The sequence below is a fragment of the Protomyctophum bolini genome, assembly GCF_963924005.1.
Source record: "Protomyctophum bolini genome assembly, chromosome: 18".
NCBI classification, from domain to species: domain Eukaryota; kingdom Metazoa; phylum Chordata; class Actinopteri; order Myctophiformes; family Myctophidae; genus Protomyctophum; species Protomyctophum bolini.
Genome location: NC_137879.1, coordinates 13,054,391 through 13,079,264, shown reverse-complemented (window position 1 = coordinate 13,079,264; position 24,874 = coordinate 13,054,391). Strand labels below are relative to the sequence as shown.

At 43.1% G+C, this 24,874-nt stretch overlaps 1 protein-coding gene across 1 annotated transcript in view; it reads right to left on the bottom strand.

The window, feature by feature from the left end:
- LOC308332807 (limbic system-associated membrane protein-like) overlaps positions 1-21,044 on the bottom strand; it is a 75,175-nt gene extending 54,131 nt beyond the window's left edge. Inside the window, exon 1 of the mRNA XM_080788908.1 lies at positions 20,623-21,044. Coding sequence (XP_080645034.1) covers positions 20,623-20,780 — 158 coding nt within the window. The 5' untranslated portion in view covers positions 20,781-21,044. The remainder of the gene's footprint in view (positions 1-20,622) is intronic.
- Positions 21,045-24,874: the final 3,830 nt, after the last annotated feature.

Genomic DNA, 24,874 nt, shown 5'->3' with positions numbered 1-24,874 from the left:
TGGCGCTGAGTGAAGTATGATGTTCTCCACACTCCACACTCTGACAGCTGTGCTGTCTGTAGCGCTCAAGGAGCACTTGATTCATAGACAGGATCAGATGGCCTAGAGGGGTAAAGAGGCCGGCCAGTAACCAAAATGTCACTTGATCCCCAGCACTGACAAGAAGGGGTATTTCAGTTATGGACTGGTGACAGGAAACAAGAGGCTGGTATTGCAGCTATGGTATTTAATGTCAAAGGGAAGTGTATTTGGCTGCAGACCCCAGTGATCAAATGTTTTGTGCCTATAAAGTAGCCATTTTTTAAGGGTTTTCAAATGTTTTCAAACATAGCAGATCTTTAAGTTTAGAACATGCCGCAATGTGACACGTGACATGAAATGTAAAATATATATATTTTGTATACTGTGGCATTGCTACTTTTGCTTAATTAAAAATGCCTTTAAAACAGTGGTTGAATTATTCATGGTTTTATCTAGTTATTGATGCACTGCTGTGAAATAATGTCCACGTCAGGTTGCAGTTACATGGGTTACAGGTTGTATAGTTACAGCTACATTTATGGAATATACATTCTGATTTGAGGCGAGGCATTGCTCTCCACGCTCACTGAACCGCTAAAGGCGGATAGAGAAAAAAAGCAAACTCCAGGAGAGTTACAACCTCACGCATATTTATGGCACTTCATATTAGCTGCAGCTTCTGCCAAGGTCAGGTTGTTCTCCTGAGGCGAAGCTCCCAGTCTTTCTGAGGTGAATTGATGCGTTCCTAACGATTTACTCAACCCCTCCTGAGAGACAGCAAAACAAAATAAAAACATATCTTCCTCTGGGGTCTAAAACCTGTTGAGGGTGTGTTTGAAATTGCCGGCTAGAAACCTTGTATCTCCATTTACACAGCAATTTGTTTTCATGTTTTTTCTTTTCTTTTTTTCATAAATGAATGCCCTAATTTCATCAGACAAGAGCACCATGAAAACACCTTTGCTCTACAAGCTCAGCTGTGGGCTTGTAGATTGATGATGTTTGAAACATTAAGTGGAAGTGGAAGTGTGGCTGTGGGTTTTATAATATTGAACCAATGAAAAGTATTAACAAGAGCTTGTGACCTAATAATAATTGCATTAATTGAAAAACTTTTTTTTGTCCATTTCCTGAAAGAATATTTTGGACATGCAAGGTTTCCACTCGACAGCATCTAAATTTGAAAATCTGTGAGGGGCAATGCAATTATGCGTGCACGTCTCTCTCTGTAGTGTACATAAGCAAACACCCAGGAGTATGTATGCTGTATAGCAGGGTGGTAAAAAACAACAACAAGCTAACTAAATGGACAGGCTGCCAATCAGCATGGATATATTGAGTGGCTACGATGATCAGCTAATGCTTTGCCGCCACTTACGTCATACGCAGAGCACATTGAAAAAAGAAAAAAAGTTCCCCAAAATCTTGACAGATGACCAACGTGCTTTTGACATGTCGATAAGAAAATCAGCTCATCTAGAGTCCGGCTGAATGGAGTCCTTTGTTCCTCAAACAACTCTGTTCTGTTAATGGTGCTGCATGAATATGAAGATCCGTACTTTAAGAAAAATAAAATAAAAAACACCTAAACATAATTGCTACATGCCACCTCTGTGTGGCAAGGAGCAGAGAAAATACTGAATTTCATCTGTCTATCTATGTGAAGTAGTTAACATAACATGTCTGATATGAGGTGTTGAAGATGATGGTTGCTTGGAGCAGAGGACCAGGAGAGAGTCAGACACCACAAGACCCAGATTCACACGACTGCTTTTACTGTAATTAGGAGAGGTGCTTGAGTGTGTGTACGCCTGCGTGCATGCATGCGTTCGTGCACATTACACCCTGGGCTCAGTGTTACAAACAGATAGAATGCTAAAGTTCTGTCTCTGTCTCTGCCTCTCTTCTCTTTTCTTCGAAAGGAGAGACGAATGAATAATATGAATTTGTGACATTGAGAGGGAGGGAGAAGAACAGTATGTCCAGTATGCATGTAGGGGAGAGAGAGAGAGAGAGAGAGAGAGAGAGAGAGAGAGAGAGAGAGAGAGAGAGAGAGAAAATACCCTTTATTAAGAAGTGAGGATAGTGTTATGTGGAATACATTTGAATTGAAGGGCAGCGAGAGAGAAGAAGAAGTAAGATTGAAATAGAGTAAAAATAAATAAATCCAATAACAAATTTGGCCTAATTGACTAAGCTTACTAAAGGCAAAATATTATGACCGCCTGCACTGTACTCTGTAGGTGTAAACGAAGGAACATAGCTCCTTTGACCTTGTGGTACTTGGAAACAAAATGAATCAAAGTATTGTTTGTGAAAATGAGGGGGTGAAACAAGGACACTGCTCATAGGTACAAGAGAGGCTGAGCTGCAGCGAAGAGAGTCCCTAATGTGATGCCAAGTGTTCAGAATGGATGTAGGAGGAATTGACATCATGTGTGAGGAGGAGAGACACTGAGGCACAGCGGGAGTTGAGTGGATCAGATGTAGGATTATCACAATGTGTTCTCTGCAGCTTAAATGAGGCACAACCACGCGTGTGTGCGTGCGTGCGTGCGTCTCTGTGTGCGCACAAAATATCCATGAATTCAAGTCTCCAGATGGGGGGAGAAATCTTTAGGGAAAAAAGTATTTTTTTGGGGGGGGGGGGGGGGGGGGGGGGTGAACTATCCTTTTAATACAACACTCCTGCAGTAATACTGCTGTGACGGTGCACAGAGAAGTGTTGGACTCACTCTGTGCCAAGCCTCAAGTCTCCTGTTCCAAGTCATAGTCAAAGTCAAGTCCCAAATCTCTATCAAGTCCCTGTTCAAGTCTTGTTACACAACAGATGAGAAAACAAATGTCTGACTCATTCTCATTCATACAGAATGTGCATCAAACGAAGCAGGGGGTGTGTACGGCACAGCAACATTCTGTCAGAAGTAGAATGTGTCCTCAGATGACACAAAGCCACAGCTACAGTGTGGGCTTCATTCTGCTGTCCCCAGTTCACAGTCAATTGTGTCTGTTTCTTTTTGTACTTTGAGTTATATTATGCCCTGTTTGAATTCATAGCATACACACCACAAACACATTTCAGCTTCCTTTTTGGTCAAATACTGTACATGTGCTTATTTGTGCGTGCGTGCATTTGTGCGTGTGTGTGTGTGTGTGTGTGTGTGTGTGTGTGTGTGTGTGCATTTGTGTGTGTGTGTGTGTGTGTGTGTGTGTGTGTGTGTGTGAGTGTGTGTGTGTGTGTGTGTGCATTTGTGCGTGTGTGGTTGGCAGGCCGGGGTGTGTTGTTGCCGGGGTTTAGTGGTGTGTACATCATGAGCAGAGCGGGGGGGATCAGGTTGCCAGATTTCCTTTCAGGGTGCTGTTACTGTTGAGATGGAGACTAATCTAATCCTGTTTGTAAAACACCACAGGTAGCAGGATTAAACCCTGCAGACTGTCAGCCCCATGTACATTAGCGAATGCAGGAATTACAAGTTGGCCAGGTGAAAAGCTGGGCAGAAAGCAACAAGAACACATTGAAACGTTAATAAGGACAATATAAACAAATAAATACGGTGTCTTTGCACAGACAGTATACTGTATGCAGCATTACGGATAAGGCGAACATGACGCCAGCACAAATTAGTGAATCATTGACAGCATTAACAGCCAAATCAAATAGTGTTCACGCTTAGTGATGTCTCAGAACATGAGAGGCTTTCGTAGTTCTCAGACCTTCAGTTAAACCGCTCTCAAACGCTAGGAGACACAGACTATTTTGTACTTCTAAATGGGTTTTATTTTTTGCGGCTTTCGCCTTTATTATTATTATTTTTTATCCACACTTTTCCTGGGCTGTGTGTGCTCCAGTTCCTGTTGATTTCATTGGATATCATTGGTCATCTGACCAGTTTCATTGGCTTTCACTGGATCAAATCGACAGGAACTGGAGCACACACAGCCCAGGAAAAGTGTGGATAGAGAGACAGACAGTAGGCTGACAGGAAATGGGGGAGAGAGATGGGGGAGTGACCTGCAGTAAAGGCTGTCGGGATCGGGAGTCGAACCCGCGGCACACTGCCAGGCTTGGGCTACCAGCCAAGGTGCCTGGACCGCAGAGCCACGGCCCAGGCCGTCATTGTACTTCTCTGTGCACGGTTTACTCTTTGTATACTAGTAAACAGGCGTTTAACAGTACATGTGGTCATTGGCAGTGTAATTACTAGTGCCCTGCAGTGGTGAAAACGTCAGCTGAGCACGCATCAAATACCTTCAGTAGTGTTTCAAATGCGTTCTTTGATAGCAAGGTAGAACTAGGCTATCCCCGACCCTGGCTCCCCTTGAATTGAACACAAAGGCGTATACATTTGCATGTCTATGGGAGGGTCGCGCCACGCAATGGACAAGTCCGTGAATGTCTCTCTTTTCTTGTCAGTCTGTTTTCAAGGAGAGGCGAGATCGAGACTTGGCCAGACGGCGGACTGGCCTCGCCTAATTGTGAATACGCCTCTGCTCTTGTATGGACAACATGTGTTGTATTTGTTGTGTGTGCACGCACGTCTGCACGTGTGCGGCCACGCACACAAGTGAGTGCATGTACTGTATGTGTATGCAGTAAGCACACATACCTGTAGATGCATGTGCACGTAGGGGACACCACAGGAAGTGAAGCCCTCTCATCCAGTATTGCCAACTTTCGTGAGAGAAATAAGACAACCCGCATCCAAAAACAAACCAAAAAGAAGCCAACTCTTGCGACAGAAATAAGCCAAATCTCCCCTCTAAAACTAGCCAAAACAAGCCCAAAAATATGGCCATATAATCCTAAGAAAAATATTTGATGTATTTATCATTATAAATACTATATAATAAGTAATAATAAGTATAATTTCTATAATAATGAATATTTTTGACATTTATTATACTATTACACACATACTTTAGCCAACCAGAATCATTCTCTCACTCAATGTGATTCACACTCCCCCAAACCTATGGGTATTTATAGTATATACAATATTTGATTTTCAAAACAAGTCCAAACCGCAACCCGCGACACAGGGAAAAACGTGCAATTCTGGAATAACAACAAGCGACAAAGTCACGGGAAATAAGCAGACATTGCAACCCTGCTCTCTTCTCAGTCCCCACAGTGAGACATGGATGTGGAGGTGAATAGCCTGTGATATATGTGTTTTCAACAGCTCATAAATATGCAACGTGATCCAGCAGGCGCGAGCAGGGAGTGTGTGAGCAGGAATAAACAGCGTCAAGATACAAGATATACAACTTCCTCCTGACAGTGAGATAGAGTCCTAATATAACCACCACTAACCTGCGAAGGGAATCCATAACAGACAGTGTGAACCAATGCTGTGATGAGCACCACGGATCACAACCTAACCTTGGTTAAACATTGATCAGGACACCTTCAACTGAAACTATTTTCTTTCACCTGGAAAGGGAGTTTTGTCTTACCTTTATAGTAGAACAGTTCAGAGGAGGTAAAACCAGGAGACGATGCAGGACACCGAGGGGGAGAAAAGGAAAGAGAAAACACTGTGAGATTGGCTGTTCACATTTTACTACTCATCAGACAGACTAATAAGAGACTATGGACTCGTTAAAAGCACTTAAAAAAACACTTTCACAACACCCAATGAATATTATGCAGTTGAACACCTTAATGGACGCTAAATTATCCCCCTGCAATTCATTTCAGTGGAAGTTGAAGCACCCGGGAGAACGGTCTACTACTCTACTTCCACATTTTTACTCAATGTTAAACCACAGCTGCCCCCGGCTGCACAGGGTTTCCTCATGCTAAATGCCTGCACTTCCAGGGGCTTTAGCCCCTCCTATGTCCAGCTAGGTGTGTGTCCACAAACTTTGTCCTACATAAACATTAAATTCCCATTGATCCCACAATTTTACGTCATAGTGTACATTTTACGTCATAGTCAAATTACGTCAAATGTTACGTCATAGTGTAAACAAGCAAATTTTGATTGGCCGGACTAAGATGATTTATGATAATTTATACTAGAGTGGTGCCCGTTGGGGATGGGCACTGGCCTACTTGGAACTTTTATGAGTTTGTTGTAAGGCATATATGGAGTCTATGCAGAATTGCAGATGTCAGAACAACATTGTGATGTCAGAACAGGCCACCAGTCTCAGCTATTGAACCTAAAGGCAGCTGTCCAGTGTCCACACAGACAAATTAAACTGTTATGTTCAGAATTCAATGTGATCTGGTCATGAATTACAATTACAGTAAATTAGGCTGATGTCCGGTCTGTTCCTACATTTCCCATGAACTTTATGGATTGCATTTTTATAGCGCTTTTCTACATTGCTCACACTGTGAGCTTGTAGATCAAGATTGAAAGCATGTCTACATCTTCCCTATACATGGTCCTCCCCCCTCCCCCTCCCCTGGACACAGAGTAAATGGATGTCTGGGGAGCAGCTATAGTCCACATTAGAAAGATTATGTTGTCTGTGCTGTGAGGACACATTATTATTAAGCTGTCAGCCAGTTTACTGGCTGACCCAGTGGTTCTCCAGAATCTCCACCCCTCAAAAAAAATAAAAAATAAAATAGTTCTGATTCAAGTGGAGTTTTGTGAAGTACTTTGATGGAATAGTTTCAGTGATTGCTTTAACTTTGCCCTGAGTGATGGAACTGAACAAAACGCCCCGGCCTGACTGTCCACACACTGCCGCTGTGCGTGTAAGAATTCTACTTGAATCTGCTTCTTCTGCTGAATCTGTTTTTGTGTGCTTTGGAACAATATGTTTGATTAGTCTCAGACAGTGTCCCTCCAGGATGGTGCTAGATGACAGTCTGTGATTGTGTTTTATAGTATGTGCATTTGATGGTATTGATTGACTGGTGTATCCGTCTATTCCACGAGCCAACAGGGATGACAGACGTGTCTTTGTTTCTTCATTTTAGCATTTTCATTCACCATGGAATGATAGCACGCACGCACGCACGCACGCACACCCCTCAGTGCTGCATTGTTCAGGGTATGAATGACACAATTCTCCCTTCAGAGAATCTCAAACACGTACACATGTGCGATCTATGCATTGCAGGCACTCAGCAGCAAACAGCTGTCTGCTGCATCAGAGCCCACTGTGTTCCCTTGTTGGCTGGCTCATTCACTCCTCCCTTGTATCCCTTGCACATACATTTGGTTGTCAGTATACAATGCTTCCATCCACCCATCCTCCCTTGTTCTCCTGTGGGTGATGAGTGGATGGGAGATAATGGCCTCCGGGGTGTTCCGTAATGAGGTAGAGAGACACAGGGAGAGAGAGAGAGAGAGAGAGAGAGAGAGAGAGAGAGAATGGTTTGACTGGTGAAATGCTGATGCACTTTGTCACTCGTGCCTTCATTTGCTTATTTATCTGTTATATAAATGCATAGATAAGGCGTGTTATTATTAGAGGATTATGGTTGCCATGAACCTGTGATTGTGTGTGCATAGGGGAGAGATCATCCATTGGTTCCACTCATTAGGAAGCCTGCGGCAGACAGACAGGATTTGGAGATAAATCCTATAAGATTCAAATCCAGTCTCTTGACCAAACACAAATTAAAGTAGGCACAGTAATTGTGTTGTGTTGACCTTCCTTGACAAATAAAGAGGTGGTTTGTGTTTGACCATGATGGTCAGTGTGTTATCAGGGTCACATAACCACTTAAGACCTATTTATTTTCTTCACACACACACACACACACACACACACACACACACACACACACACACACACACACACACACACACACACACACACACACACACACACACACACACACACACACACACACACACACACACACACACACACACACACACACACACACACACACACACACACACACACACACACACACACACACACACACACACACACACACACACACACACACACACACACACACACACACACACACTTTTCCACCACTGGTGGTTACTAATTGGAGCCCGGAGGTTGGATGGGATAGAGTCTATATAGGATGCTTGTACTGTAAAATGACATAGATTATTGGTTAGGGAGTAATTAGCGCTTCGGTAAACCCCACCCAAAAGCCATTGTCCAATGCCAATCCAAATAGTTTAGCAACCGTTGCTAAGGATGGCAAGCTTTCATCACCTCATAGCTGTCATTGTTATGCATGGCTGTGTTGTTGAACACATACACAGCTTAACATCAGGAAAGTTACACTGAACCACTCAGGTGATGGCAATAATACCATAATCACCATAGTTACCGTGCATTACAATGAAAACTCCTGTCGGAAGGTCAGAAGTTGATTGAGTTGGATACTGTTTATCCCTCTAACATTTCATCGTATTTCTAGTTTATTGAAATAATGTCATGCACATTAGTCCAGTCATAGCCTATAGCCTATCGAGCGCGAGGTAGACTCGGGCAAGTACTGTGGCATGGTCAAGCTGGACCTCCAAAAAGCATTTGTCTCTACTTCTCCACTTCCAGTTATCTGACACACCTGTCCACTGTAGGTGTGCATAAGGACCTTTTTCTTCTAAGGGTCAGAGTTGATGACATAGTAATAGCAAAGAAGAGGTTACATATCTGGGCTGTATCCTGGACAAGTCAGGTGAAGGCATGGCAGCAAGAGCGATCAAAAGAGTAAATCTCCTCCTTTGTTAACAAGAGAGCTGGAGCTCTTATTCATGCAGCCCTTATTTGACTATGCTTGCACGGTTGCACCTTCTGGTTTTATAACATCCAGGGACGAAGGAAAGGCTATAGACTTGGGGGGGTCCATTTCTGACCAGCCCAGGGGGTTCTGCCGGCCCAAACCGGCTCGCGGCCTACTAAGCTCCAGACCACTAAGCTCCAGACCACCCAAAACAAACTAATACGACTCCTTCTAGGTCTAGGGCCCATGACCCACCTTTATGCAATGCAATTTGATTGACGACAGAGTCAAGCAACTGAAAATGGAACTGACATTCAAGATTGTAAATGCAGCTCTGCCATCCATGCCCTTAGTGCCCATGCATTTACTTGACTGATTACCTCAAAAAGGTGAGCCACACCACAGAATTCCCAACACTAGAGGGAGTGTGAATAATGATCTGGTGCCACCCATGTTTAGAACAAATATGGGTAAATCCAACTTCCACAGAACTGCCACTCATCCTACTATAAATGCGTCACGTCTCTGTGTGCGTACGTGTGTGCGTGTGTGTACGGTTGTAATGCACGTAACTCGAGAACCGTTTGACCCACCGACTTCAAATTCGACACACGGGTTCCACACCCCCACAGGGATTGAGGTATCGAGTCGGTCGGACCCACGCTTCGCCAGAACCACCACAAAAGGCTCTGTCCAGGCTCTGCCAATGAGGCCAACTCCTTTCACCTGGGCCAGGCTCTGCCAGTGGGCCTAATGAGGCCAACTCTTTTCACCTGTGTAATTTCCAGCCTCTGCCTCTTGCCAAATACACTTTTCAGTTTGTAGTCTTCACACACAGGCACACAGGCACATACACAGATCTCCATGTGGGATACCGGCTGACGGGTGCTATGACAACGTATATCATTAGGTTCCCAAGTTGCATCGTTCCCAAGCAGGCCGGTGGCCGACTGCGACGGGCACGTACAGGTCTAGTCCTACTATAAATATGCCGTCTCTGTGTGTGTGTGTGTGTGTGTGTGTGTGTGTGTGTGTGTGTGTGTGTGTGTGTGCGTGCGTGTGTGCACGGTTGTAATGCACGTAACTCGAGAACCGTTTGCCCCACCAACTTCAAATTCGACACACACGTTCAACACCCCCACAGGGAGTGCAGTGCCCAGTATTGAGTCGGTACCCACGGTTCTCCATGTGGGACACAGACGGAACATAAAAATGGGTGCTATGACAACAGGTATTGCATACTACAGATATCTCCATATACAGTATGGGCACAAAAGGGACACAGACATAGTTAAAACGGGTGCTATGTATGACAGGTATTATTAGGTTTCCAAGTTGCATTGTTCCCAAGTAGGCCGGTGGCCGACGGGCACGTACAAGTCTAGTGTGTGCAATGCCCTGCCCCCTTCCCTGAAAACAAGAAAATCACTGTTACCTTATGTGTTTGTCATTGTTGTGCTATCCTTTTGGACCATTTGTGCTTGACTGTGTACCCTCACCTGTACTATTGTTTTCATTGTATTGTCTAATAAATGTATCAATCAATCAATACTGCAGGCCAGCTGGTTGACTAGATTTAGAAGACATTTTGAAGCTCTTGCTACTGAAATTTATATGGAGAAATCCCGTAATTTAACATGCATCTCAATGGCTGAGCTTGGCGAAGGGCTAATTGGTCAGTGCAGCCAAGCGACACGGACAGACCGGATGGATGGAATCACTGACCATGGAGAATGAGACAGGACGGTTAATGATTGATCATCCCCCCCCCCAAAAAAAACCCAGAGCTCATAATGATCTGTTGGGATTATTGAGCACCATGCTGGCCAATTAGAGGGAAGAACGGTATAATAGCTGATCCCCTCTGGGACTATAACCTCGTGGTTTGTCTGCACGCAGAGAGGACATCTGAGTTGAAAAGGAAATAAAGAATCGAGCCGTGTGGATCTCTGCGTCCACATGGGAACGACCGGCTCAGATTAATGTGAGCTGTGGGCTGTAACATCAAACATATAAAACATAATGTGTGTAATCCATACTTGTAATGTACACAGACATTAGGTAATGAACAGTCCAGCAGTCTCTTGAAAATACCTCAGAATACTCACACACACACACGCACACACGCACACGCACAAGAGAGGGAGTGTACTGGTCTTGGAAAAGATGCACTGTGATTGGCCAGTAGTCACTTTGAGTGGCAGTTGGAGGAAGCGCTCACCCCAAAACATGATTTATACGATAGCGTAAAGTCCGGATGTGATTCCCAGGAGGTTGGGGAATGCAGTCTAATGATTAGTGAAGCACGCCACTCATTATCATATGAAGCCCTATAGCTCTTTTCAACTTGTGAAAGCTGATATGCTTTTATATGAAGGCAAACGTTCCTGAACGTCTCACATCCTGCATAAACACTTTGTGAGCTTGCAGAACAGCTATTTTCAGCATGCAACACGTCGTACAGCGAAGTATAAATCGGGCTTGACTTGGATAGTCGGGATATGTGTTTTGTTGGCCGAGGCACGTTATGTTTAACAAGTTTGTGTTTGGGTCAGGACATGTTCTGTGTCTGCACTGGATCAGCCATAGAGTTGGGATCAGCACGAGTGAGCACACATCATTGAGTTGTGAGCTGCGCACACCAGAAAAAGTGCACGGCAGAGAGAGATTACGTTAATTTGGTGTCCGGCCAGATTGGGTAGTTTTCCCACATCAACCAGCAGCTACTCTGTCTATGCTTTTGTCTATATGGAATTGAGCATTTCCCGTCAGTGTGTCGGGAACCATCAGTGTGTCAGTGTGTCGGGCACCATTTGGTGCCCAGGTCTCATGACATACCCTGATGTCATAGTAAATGCGACCTGCTGTCGCAGTTAAACCCATATATGGAGATCCCTGATGTCATCACTATTGGCCAGCAACTCTACACTGACCACTGTCAGATTCAGTAGTACAACAAAAACGGACGTGAGTTTAGTGAAGGAGAAGTTGCAGGGCAACAGCAGTAGCTGTGCAGTGCGCATTGATACGACCGCAGACCAATCAGATAACACGGGTCGATTTCACCTGTTTAGTGTTTACATGTCCCGCCTACCTTGGAGATAGGACCCTTTCCAGACTGAGTACCCAGGCTATTATATTAATGCCTGTTTACGGTGTGTTTTAGCTGGGTTTTCGCCTGGAAGGCCCAATCTAAAGCACACTCTTGAATGAAGACATACTGTGAGATAGAGAGCGACGTTTAAACACACCATGAACGTTATTGTAAACGTGTAATACAAGCCCCGATGTATACTTCAAAATTAGCAGATCTACAAGCTCACGATATGCAATGCAGACATTTTCAAGTTGATTCAATATTTGATATTAATTTGATCAGACACGTCCCCTCCTATAGAAACCCATTGAAAACACATATCCTTGTGACTGCATGATATTGTCCTGCGATTGCATGAAGGGACAGTTGTTTGATGTTTGATTTAGTTTATTGCATTATGTTAAAGATGGAGTGCCACCATTTTTTCCACCCTAAAACATGTACATCAGGTATTATTACAATAATTAAAACAATTATGTGGACACGCCCACCAGTTCATTAAGTATGCCTGGATTGCCTGGTGGGTGGTGATGGGTGGTGATCCACCTGAACTGAAGCCGCACCCACAGCTGTAGTTGTATGATAAAGGGGGAGGGGTTAGGGGAGGGGCTGATAGTGTGGTGTCACTATATTACTGTTTACTTCATTGGCCCGTTTGACTGTCAAGGTTAATACACCATTGCACATAAAAACAACTCCAGGGTGTCTAATGAAGTACTGTCACCTCATAGACACATGAAAAACTGGAAAAATACAAAAATTGTGGCACTCCATCTTTAAAAATGTGTTCTGTAATGCAAATGATGTATCAAGTAATTTCCAAATTCATGCATGATGAAAATGGAAAATGATGGTCTCCTCCTGTATTGCATGGACAATATCTCCATATTGGTCATATTGCCTTGCACTAGTACTCAGCTGCCCATACAAGCATCCAATTACTACCAAACCAATGCTACGTTCTTAATGAAAGGGCAGCAGAGGTTGCGTTTTGGAAGCAGTGAAGACGTCAACCCCTCTGGCCCAGAATGTTGGAAACATCCTATTAAAATGCCAGTGTGATTTAAAAGGCCAGAATGTTAATGCATGGGTGGACCGCATTGTGCTGACACACACACACGCACACGCACACGCACACACACACACACACACACACACACACACACACACACACACACACACACACACACACACACACACACACCTGTCCTGTTACACTACAATAAACCTCAGCACATATTAGAAATTGTGGATGTTTGAGAGTATAAAGAGTCATTTGCCCCTATGACACTGCTGCCATTACACCTGGTGAAGATAAGAAGTTGCTGAGCAATGCATCAAGTACCTGTAATAGGCACCACGTGAGTGTCTGCTTTGAATAAGAAAAGTATGTTATCTTATCTGCAATGTACAGCAAGTGGAACTCAAAAGACTGGCCTTTTAATGTTAGCTGCTCTGTTGAGCTGTGTCTTCAGAAAATATTTGGATCAGTGTTTTGAATATCACGTCCAGAGCATGCTTGCACAGAACATATTAAGCCTGGGTACCGAGGCTAAACGTTTATCGACTCCCACAACGTTCAAACCTATCAACGTTGAATCATCTGCATCATTAACAATTAACAAACAATTTACAACTTAAGTAGGCTATTTAGAAGATGCTCTTAATCCAGAGCGATTTACAGTAAGCAAGGACAACACATAATACATCAAATACATATAAATAGTCATCAAGAATTAAAAGCAAGCTCAGAAACCTAAAACAAATGAACAATTCAAACTTAGGTTGTAAATGACCAGGTTGTCAGACACAGCTAGAAGGATCAAACGTGGCCTTAATGAGCACCGGGGGGGTCCTTTCCAAAAGTTGAACTATTGTCAGAGCTCCCACCAAAAAACAATGGACGCTGAAACGCAATGCTCAGCGCTAGGAATTCGGAGCGAGCACTCCAGCACATCTTTACCGTACTTAGAATTGCATGACACAGACTCCTAACCTTTTCTTTCTCTCCGTGTGAAAGGAGATACATTCCTCTGCCTCCCACATGTAGCTCTGTTTACATCCTGGACACATCGCGCCGGCTCTTCAAACCGAGTAATTCACAAAAACGTTATCACTCAGATAACGTGATGTTTAGCAGTGAGCCTGGATCACTCTGCCTCTGCACCTGAGAGCCTTACAACTTTATCCACCTGCTGCTACATGTTAAAGTCCTCATTTTTCACATTCCACCAAAACCCCACATGAAAGCATGAGATTCAGATGGCTCACAGACATGAAATATACTGCTTTGAAAATAATAATAATAAAAAGAAAAGAAAAAGGCCTACAGTAGTTGTTCACCAAGATCCAACAGCCGTGCTCACACTCTTATCCACAAGAACCCAACATGTCTTTTCACCTCTTGTCCCCTGTTGAACGAGGTGTCTCTTGAACGAGGTGTCTCTTCACCTCTGTGCTGTCATGATAAATGTGATGCTCTAGTCTAGCACATAAAATGCAGCTACATCTGTGCAGTGGATAATTAACCGCAGCAAATACCACTACACTGACTGTCTTAATAAAACAACACAGTGTGTTTTTCAGAAAACTCTTCAGGAACAGTAGTTTTTAGTCAAAAATAGCAAATATACAAGCTCACAGCTGCGAGCTTGAAAGCGTTTGCTTTCACAAACCTTCTCTTCTGGTGGTCAACACATGTATGTTCAGATGGGGGGGGGGGGGTATGCAGCCAATACATATCATTTTGGGGGGTTCTTGGCACAAAAAAGGACATTTGTAGAATCAGCCTCAGGTCTTAATGGGTTAATGTAAAGAGTTTACAGGGGAGTCATTTAGAGTGCACTGTGTAAGTGCTGCTATATTATTGCAGTAGACCTACACGTTCTGAAAGATAATCATCAGGGCTCAATGGTTAATAATGAAGACAAATTAAAATAAGTGCATTGGTGATCCTTAGGCAGTTTCAATTTGTCTAATTCCACCTCCTGTGTAACGTCTGAGCCTCTAGCGGTGTTCACACATACACACTGTTCTCTCAAATTAAAAGCAGAGATTTGTGGGTTTAGTGGTGACATCGACCCTGCAGGGTAAACCGTAAATCACAAGGCGACAAAAATCATCTCCAACGAAAATAAGGAGACAGACAGAGGATATTGTCAAAGCTCAGATAATTGACCCAGAGGAGAGCAATCACACCGACTGTGACATTAATACTTGAATTAGTAATTGTCAATTTCCAGCACTTATATCCCCACATGGCAACACTTCAGCTTAAGGCCACCCTGCATCCAGAACACAGGAAAAAAGCAATTAAAAGTAAACTAGTGTGGCAAACTATTGTAGCAAAGAAACTTTTCCCTTCGTTTATGGGTTCATATGGCGTGACTCAGTGGGAACAAGGCTAATTATATTTTGCCATGTCTTCTTTATTGTTTCTGTCAAAAGGGAAAAGTCAAAATTTCTGCGGAGCCTCTCAGAAATGTGGGGCATTCGTCACTGACCTAAATCTTTTGGATATGAAACATGGCCAAGATTAAATACAATATGATTTATGTTCTTTCTTCTTTCTGACTTACTTGGGGCAAATGTCACTCCAAGCAGAGACACAACTGCTAATGGTCCTCCTCCTTGGCTGCAGACTATGAGGAGACACATGCAGAGGAGAGACCTCTAAGGTTCTGAGGTCGTTTTACTATATATTTTAGGGTTGACGTGCTTAACCGTTATGTGGTTGTACTGATTCACTCACATCTACGTGAGCATATTGATGTATGGTATTGTGACTGCTGGAAAATGGTGGCTGCATTCATGTAGTGCCTTTCTAGTCTTTCCAATGATTTCAAAGACATTCAGTGCATTGCTCAACGATACTCCAACAGCCAATAACATTGTTGGAAAAAATTTCTTTTTGACAAGACAGCTTGTGTGGTACCTGGCCTTACTATAGTCATGTGAGTGCGTGCGCAGGAAGTACAATAGCGTTAAGGAGACTATGGACCAGAGCTAAGCAGAGTCAAGACATTTTCACTATATTGGCATCAGGTTGGGGCGGGTTAAATAATGTCTATAATGGGATTTTAGTTACACATTACAATTTAGGCATTTAGCAGACGCTCTTAATCCAGAGCGATTTACATAAAGCAAGAACAAAAAAGCATAAAAAGCACATAAAAACATTTATCATGAAACATGCGTAAGCTAAGAAAGTAACAGTGGAATATCTATATAATGAAACTATACATATAAACTATACATTTGCACTTGTCCTGCAGTGAAGTTTGGTAAACATAAAATCAAGAGTGTGCACTTTCCAGAGAGTTGTGGAGCTGTGCTGGGCTTCACCATGGCTAATTGTATTGACCTTGATCTCCTCCTTTCACCAATTTATGACTGTGAATATTTCCACGGCCTTACTAAAAGCCAAAGTAACCTCTCCGTCTTCTCTCAATCTTTGCCATGTCGCTCACACACGTGCAACAAATTAATTTAAACAAGACCAGTCCATCACCCATGTGGCACCAAAAGTGGTAACCCATGGAATACGGTAGAATGATTACGCAACTATCCCAGACTGCAAGGCATCGTTGATAGGTCACCGGTTTTCATGTAACACCAGGGGTGAAAAAGCACTTCGGAAGAATCAACCAACAGCGATTATAATTAGAATAAAAATCCTCGCCAGTTCCCTTGCAGTGAAATCCTGCATATGGGTTTACATAACCCAACAACCCATATGGGTTTACATAACCCAACAACCCATGAAACCTGGTAAATTCGCCACTACATATTCTGTCTCTATCTGGAGGTCTTTCCACAACAGGGATTGTAAAGTTGTAAAACCAACAGACAACCAATATGAAGTCAATCATAAGTTAAATCACAATTATTACATAATCGCCAGAGCACAATTGTTTGAGATAATCAATTAATTTGTTAATCACAATTATTGGTGATTGATCCTGACAGCGCCGTTATAGCAACACTCAACAGTGATACAATACATAAATGCAATATAGCATCTGACTGGCTCACGGTTGTGTAGAATAATTGGCATGAAACGCTTCATTTAAAGCCATCTGATACGGATGATTGCTTCAAAACAACCAGATTAACCTTCTGACACTCGGCACAGTTACTGAGCCTCTCCAGATGATTCATAGAGTTTATTAAAAGAGACATATGCCATTAATTTGTAGTTTTGCCTAGCAAGCCAAAGAAAAGCATCAATAAAATGCAGGTTGTGTGTCTATTCCCTGAAAGACACAACAACCGGCAACGGTGTTTACAGTGTGCAGGGCCTATGGCACTCTAACAGTAGGTACAGCAGGTAAACTAACAATGGGAGATCATGTACAACAGATGTTGCATAACCAAAGGGCCATGTGTTCCCAACGGGCATCAGCCTAGTAAACAAATCAATCATTAGTGTGGTTGCTGTAGGCAACACGCTATTGTTCTAGGTCTGAGAACTTTTATGCCTGTTTCTTTGTGAAATTGTTTTGTTCATTGAGTTCAACGGGCGTTTTTTGTAACCTTTTCTGTAACCCCAAAAGTCAATTTTCTGTCCTTTTTTCTGATTGGACAATATAATGTCCAATCAGACAGGAGTGACATCACAATATGTAATATAAATTAAATGGCAAGAATAATTAATCAAGGACAGAACTTTCAAGTATAAACCCATGAATTACAAGTGTGCACATGCGGCTTCCCACATGAAGAAGAACGAATACATGAAGAATTCAATTTGTGTCTCGCGTCAGTGCAACCACACTTGCAATTTCCCAGAATTGCGCATTTTTTTTAATGAGGACTAAGGTAAACTATACACAATTGGGTCAGATATGTTTTCATGTAATATAATTATGCTATTGCCATTAATAGAGAGCTCATTAAGCCCTCACATGTACTGTAACTATTTCATAATGGCTGGCACAATACAAACCCCAATGTTTTGGCAGTAGCAGTCGCTTTTTCCAAACATTTCTGAACATGGAAAAGATGAAGCTCAGTGTGACATTGTTGTTGCGGTGTAGTAAATGCTGAGGTCAATTAAAACAAACAAATGGTTACGATATACTTACTGATCATGAGTGTGGACTATTATTAGTGGAGGATAGGCCTATTCGGGTGGAATATGACAGAAAAAGAGTAAAATGAGTGCTTCTGTATATTGGCTAAGAGCAGCAACACAATAGTTATGAAACAAAAAGAAGAAACAACATCACACAAACTCCATCAGCAATGAACGAACAGTGTGACCAATAGTCACCACCAAGGGGAAAGGAAGGACACGAAACCGGGCAGCTTGGTAAAGTACAGTAGGTCTGCCTCTCATTGCACAGAACACAGCACCATTTCATTGACACAATGTGCTGTCACCCCTGCACCCAACGGCCAGCGCCTAGATCACGCCCCCTGCCACAAACCTATACATGTATAAAAAGTAAATACTATATGCGTCATTACAGTATTCTGCACTATGCAGACTAATCTGCATCAGTACAATAAGCACACCGTAGTGTTACTGAGGAATACATTGATGATAATTCAATACAGTCTCTATGCAGTAGTCAGAGTCACTGTCAGTATGGCATTGTACTGGTGTTACTTCAGAAGATGACTCAATAGCTGGAAACGGACCACACACGCACGCACGCACGCATGCACGCTCGAGCACGCACAGTGACACACCTTCCACACTTGACATGACACACACGTGCATTTTGAATGTTCAGATTTAGCTGTTCATACACTGATTTCCAACGTGTACATGTACAGTATGTGAAACATTATAACATTTAAGTGGCCTATTGCTTTTCCCACTCTTTATTTGAAATGTCTAGCATTTATTTTAAAATGCTATCTGCATGTGAGCCTCCCTATACCACACCCACTGCCCCTCTTTCCATCACTGAATAGAGTGACTGACGTATGTTCAGTGCGCTAGAGGCTAGCTCATCACAGTGTTCATTTCCTATCCTAAAACGTTGCCTTATTGATTATCTGAACCCACAGTTCATTGTGGTGAACTGCTTGTGTGAGATAATTATAATACTACAGGCCAGACTTCCTTGCTCCAGAAGCAATGGGGTGTGGAGTAGAGGATGATACAGGGTTGGATTTTCACTTCCGTCCCATCCCACTCCCACAGAAAAAAAATCTAGACCGCCCCAATCCCCGGCTAGAGTAACAAAATGATAATAAAATAATTCCTATCCCGTCCCAATCCCCGGCTCGAGTAAAAAAGAAACTCCCATCCTGGGAATAGGGCCAAAAGAGCACAGAAATCATGAATCCACATCTAAATCATCTGCATTTTCTAACCATCACAAACACACGCCTGGAGTCACGTGTCAGCTGACAGCCTGACATCTGCCTATAACAGCATCGCTGTAACAGTTGACAGCTTGCATTGTCTGCACAATACGATTACATTAAATAGACTTAAGTCTTTTTTTACACAAAGAACTGACTCAACACATACAGTAAAAGTCTAAAATAGACAGCTACATGAATGCTACATGAATGACTAGAAAAAGTGCTCCTCTGAAAAGGGTGCCATTTCTACGCCTTTGATGGCAAATGGATGTTCAAATTCATGATTTGAGGCATTTTGTTCCAAAATGTTGGTTTGGAAAAATCCACCTGTTGGTGGCGCTATAACACGGTTTACATAAAAGGGGAGGATATATTCCTCTGCCTAGTAGGAAAGTGCTTGAAAAGTCACTTTTTCGCTTTTTCTTTGTTCAAAATGGGCCAATCCTGCAAACTTTGGAAGCCAATATTAGCCAATTAGGATGGAATATGAAATATCGGACAGATCCGTCTTGATCACATGACTATAGAGATACTGTCTACCGATCTGCGGGATTTTTGGACAGAATATGAAGGAGTAATATCAATAATGTGTTTTACAAAAGTCGGCCTCTTGGTGGTGCTATAAAAGGCAGATGTGAAAAATGCAGGTCAAAGGTTTTTCCTTGGCCTCTAGGGAGTGTGCATGCAATGTTTCACGCAGATTGGTGCAGTTATAGTTGAAAATCTGCCTCATGGTGGCACTATAACAGGCTCATTGATGGCATGTCTAGTCGTGACACACACACATGGACGGACGGACAGACGGACGGAGTGCAAAACATACTCTCCCCCTGCAGGCCTGGTGGAGACAACTATAAGTGACGGAGGTGAAAGAAATGGTTTTCTAAATGGATTATTATTCTATCCGCTACATTCCAGCTCCTATGTTCCAGGCTCATGTCTCTGCACTGATCAATACTTATTCATTCATGAATCCATTCAGATTGCATCTGTGGACACACTGTGTGACACGCTTTATTATATACTCCTCTTATGTTGTACAAGCACAGTGATAGCATCTAATTGAACTGTCCTCCTCGAGCATACACTGTGCAATGTGTTTAGTTTGGCGAGATAAACTTGGAAGTATTCAATTCATTCAGCAACCCGGCCATCCTATCAGTCACACGTCGACATTCATTCATCACTTTCTTTGTTTTTTACAGCTACAGTACCTCCCGTCCTCATGAACACAAACAAATGTGTTTGGTCTGTTTTCAGTGTTTTCTATAGTATTCATCGTGGAAGCATGTAATGTTAATCCCATTTTGGGTGGGAACCAAAATGGGAGCTTGTAGGTCTGCTATTTTTGAAAAATCAAAGAACCACTAACATAGAAACATAGCTTTTTCAGGATGTAGAAGACATTTTTTTAAATCTGATCTCAGGTCAAAATGGGTTAAGGGTGAACTGTGAATGAGCATTGAGGACGGGTGCTGAGGAGAGCAGAGTAAAGTTGCTCCCAGACAGGCAGCCCTACCTGATCACGGCCGTGTCTCCCTGTCGGATGGTGATGTTATCCGTGGCTCGCTGCATGTCCACACTCCGGACGGGGAATCCTGTGGGAATAAGACACAGGAGTCGGAAAAAAGAAGCCTGCAGTTGTCTCCAACACGATGATCTCCGTCCAACCTGCATTTTGACACAGGAGCGAGGTGCGCTTCGATAAATCCAAAGAGGGAGGAAATAAAATTAAATAGTTGTCCACTCCAGACTTCTCAAAACGTGTTATGTCCTAAAACTCTTCGATAGGTGATGTAAACTATACATCCAATGCAGCAGCAGCAGCATATAACAGCTTCTTATTCAGTGACTACAAAAAAGAACACTTTATGGAACATGCATGTTAAGTATTATGGTCTGACTGGTTCCACTGATGCCTAGACTACACTGCTCACTGCATTCTGGGCAGAGCAGCGATGCAAACCTACAACGAGAGAGAGAGAGAGAGAGAGAGAGAGAGAGAGAGAGAGAGAGGGAGAGAGAGAGGGAGAGAGGGAGAGAGAGGAGAGGCAGAACAATTATGATCAGCTAGTCCCTCTTTACGGCACTCCACTCCACACCATAGTCTACTCTCTCTCTCTCTCTCCTCATGCACATTATCTCTGCTGCCTCCCTTCACGAGACTGTGACTCTCCCATGGTTGTCAGGACAACAGCACCACCTCCTTCTTGGGGCACCTTCTTTTTGTAAGAGACACACCAGGAGAGACAGTCCATATAGCACTGTTTCCCCCAAACAGTGGGTCACGGACAAATCAGAATTTGTATTGTTTATTATTGTTTCTACATTTAGTTTTTAATTGTAATTTCAAAACATTTTCAAAAAATATTTTCATGAATTACTACATTATGTGATTTATTTTCCAAGTACTGTAATTTCATGAAGAAATCAAAGAAAAATATAAGAAACTTCATAAATTAGGAAACACATGTTTAAGAAGTAGTGGAAATAGCCAATCTGGTGAAAACAGCAGATCTACAAGTTCATAATGTGTCGCTTCGTGGCGAATGTCTGTCTGACAGACAGACAGACAGACAACACAGTAAGAAATCAGTAGCGATGTCTTGGTCAATCACTAGCATCAATGGAAAGAAAAGGCTGGCAAGAAGGGGCAGCCTACAGGGAGAGTGATGAGCTAGGGGGTGAGGTGGAGTCTGAAGAGGTGAGTGCTAGGGGGTGAGGTGGAGTCTGAAGAGGTGAGTGCTAGGGGGTGAGGTGGAGTCTGAAGAGGTGATTGCTAGGGGGTGAGGTGGAGTCTGAAGAGGTGAGTGCTAGGCAGAGCATGCGTCGTCAAAAAGTTTTGTGCGCGACAGATCAATGACATGCCAAGTGCATTTGCATACAGTACCAACAGCTGAGACAGGAATTTAGAGATTCCTCCTCCTGACAAAACATTCCACTGCAGCCTGCACACAGCCAGCTGAGCCAGGCACCCAACGTGCCTAACGTCCTGTAAGTATACTAGAGTTGACATTATCATTAAAAGTGGCTCTTATTTTGAAAAAGTCAGATAGAGGACGTCTGTTTCGTCTGTTTTGATTCCGTTCAGAGCGCTAGTCAGAGACCCCCCCCCCCCCCCGTGCACACCAAGCTACATCTCCAGGTGCTCCTTTGAGGACTAGCACAAAATAATAATGTGCACCCCTGACTATAAATGCACTTAATCTCTGTGTGCATGTCTACAGTATATTGAATTCAATGAACCAAATTCCTAGCTAGGCAAGAATTTTATACCGTAAATGCACATTAATTTAAGGGAATTGGTTTTCATTCAAAAAGTGTTGCAACCTAAATACTTTGATCTATGGTTCTGGGAATAAAGAAAGAGACAGTGCTGCTCCTCCACTGTTACTCAGAGTTTATTCTGCTTTGACTGGAGTGTCGGCTCAGAGTCACTCTGTGTTATTGTGACTAATGAGATAAGGAGGAAGCCAGGACAGCTCCCATCCACTATTCATGAAAGCTGCACTCACTGCCCTTCAATCAACACCTAATGTCACAGCTCACAAGAGATGGCAACGTTACGTTTTGCAAACCCAACGTATTTTGTTTTTGTTTTGTTGTAATCAACTGCAACTGCAAGCAAGTGGCCACCTCAGGTAAGCTCAAGGTAAAGCAGAATACTACCATCGATCCATCCATCTTTAACCGCTTACCCGGAGTCGGGTCACAGGGGCAACGGTTCCAGCAGAGAGCTCCAGACTTCCCTCTCCAGTGCAACATTAACAACTTCCTCCTGGGGGATCCCGAGGTGTTCCCACGCCAGTGTGGAGATGTAATCCCCCCACCTAGTCCTTGTTCTGCCACAGGATCTCCTCCCTGTGGGACGTGCAGCGTGGACCTCCCTAGGGAGACGCCTGTAAGGTCGATGAGGCTAGTGCAAGTGCTACGGGCTAAGATGGACTCTGAAGAGGTGGGTTTTCAGAGACTACGGCGGAAGATTTGGAGTGAGCCTGCAGTTCTGATTGCAATTGGAAGTTCATTCCATAGTTTTGGAGCCAGAAGGGAGAAGAGTCTGGGACGTGTGGAGTTTTAGTGAATGCTTTAGTGAATGCCATGGCAATCAGTTGGCTCAGGCAGAGCCTGGAAATTGGACAGGTGTGGGGACTTAGGCTCATTAGGTCCACTGGCAGAGCCTGACCAGAGCCTATACGACCGACTCAAGGCTGGGCACTGCACTCCCTGTGGTGAAACGTGTGTCGAATGTGAATTATTGAGTTGCGTGGATTATAGGCGTACACTACATGTATACACGTATGTACACACGTACAGAGATGTGGTGCATTTATTGTAAGATAATGTGACTAGGGATGGAGCTTGTTAAGGCTTATCGAGCCAGGTCCTTATTGAGCCCACTATCGAGCATTTGCTATTATTTTGTCGAAACTTGATGGGAGACAATTCATTTTGAACAGAACCTTCTTTTTATTGGCCAGTTGTGATAGTTTGTATGCCAATAAAGAGTTCTAAGGTGTACACACACAAACACACACACACTATGTGACGCATCACATATACAGTAACTGGCAAATAAGTTTTAAACCACGGGTACGAACATACGGATGAGCAAAAACCAACAGGGACGCTGGAAGCCCAAGCAGCAGCTCACGCCAGCCCAAGCTTAAGAATGTTGTCAAAGGCTGCAATCCATTTTCAAGGAGTGGGAGACAGCTCTTGACATATCAAGCTTCATGTCAATCTTCAACCAATTGAAGCTTGGCATTGGCAATGGGGTGATTGACCTCTGCATGACTGTGCACGTCAAGGTACTAGAAAGAGACTATCGGGACAACATACTAAATGGAACAAACACTGGGAGTTGGCTGGCGGGATATACGGCCGCTTTGGACAGCAGGAGGACCTTCATGTTATGGCAATGGCCATTCATTAAAAATGGAAGAGACGAGGACTCACTACCAGGCTGATGAAACACTTTGACATGTACTTATTTACTCTGGAGAACATCTACATTCACGTCTCCGCAGGAAACATCTGCACCTGGTCGATCAATCTACATAATCTACAGAAAACGGAAACAGACAGAGAGAGGTGTGTAAGGCTAACCTGGGTTGTGAGGACATGATGGATACAGCTGGAATCACCACTACCTACACTGCTTATACTGTATGGACCAATCCCCTATTAAATGTCAAACCACTCATTTTGATAAACTGATAATGAAGTTGATAATGATGATCAAATTATATTTTCATTGAGTCTGACATTGTTTTACAACTATTTTTATTTTGTATTGCAATGTATTATAATCTCCTCTATACTTTCTGATATTCAGTAGTGTAGTGTGTCATTATTCAGACAGGCAGTACTTGTTCACGACTGGATTGATTAAAATGTCTCTGTTTTACCATAATTAATCAGAGTTCTATTTGCTGCTACAGCCAGTATATCTTCCTTGATCTATTTCTGTATTCATTAAACAGTCACAGTTTTGAACAGGTTTTATGTTAATGCTGGACGTTTTGAAGGCTTCTTATCTTCACTGATAAAATGTTCTGTTCCGTTCCGTTCTGTAAAGCCCACAATGTCACATCGATCGCACACAGGCAAACTGGCACTGGAAGAAGCTGGATGAATAGAATACATTCTTTCAACCTGGCCTGTCCCTATTTTGGGCATGACATTAGTCAAATTGTTCAATGTTTTTCAGACATTTGCAAAGACTTTCAGAAAGTGTTTCTCTTTCTTCCCCGTCCCCATTGTGTAGGAAA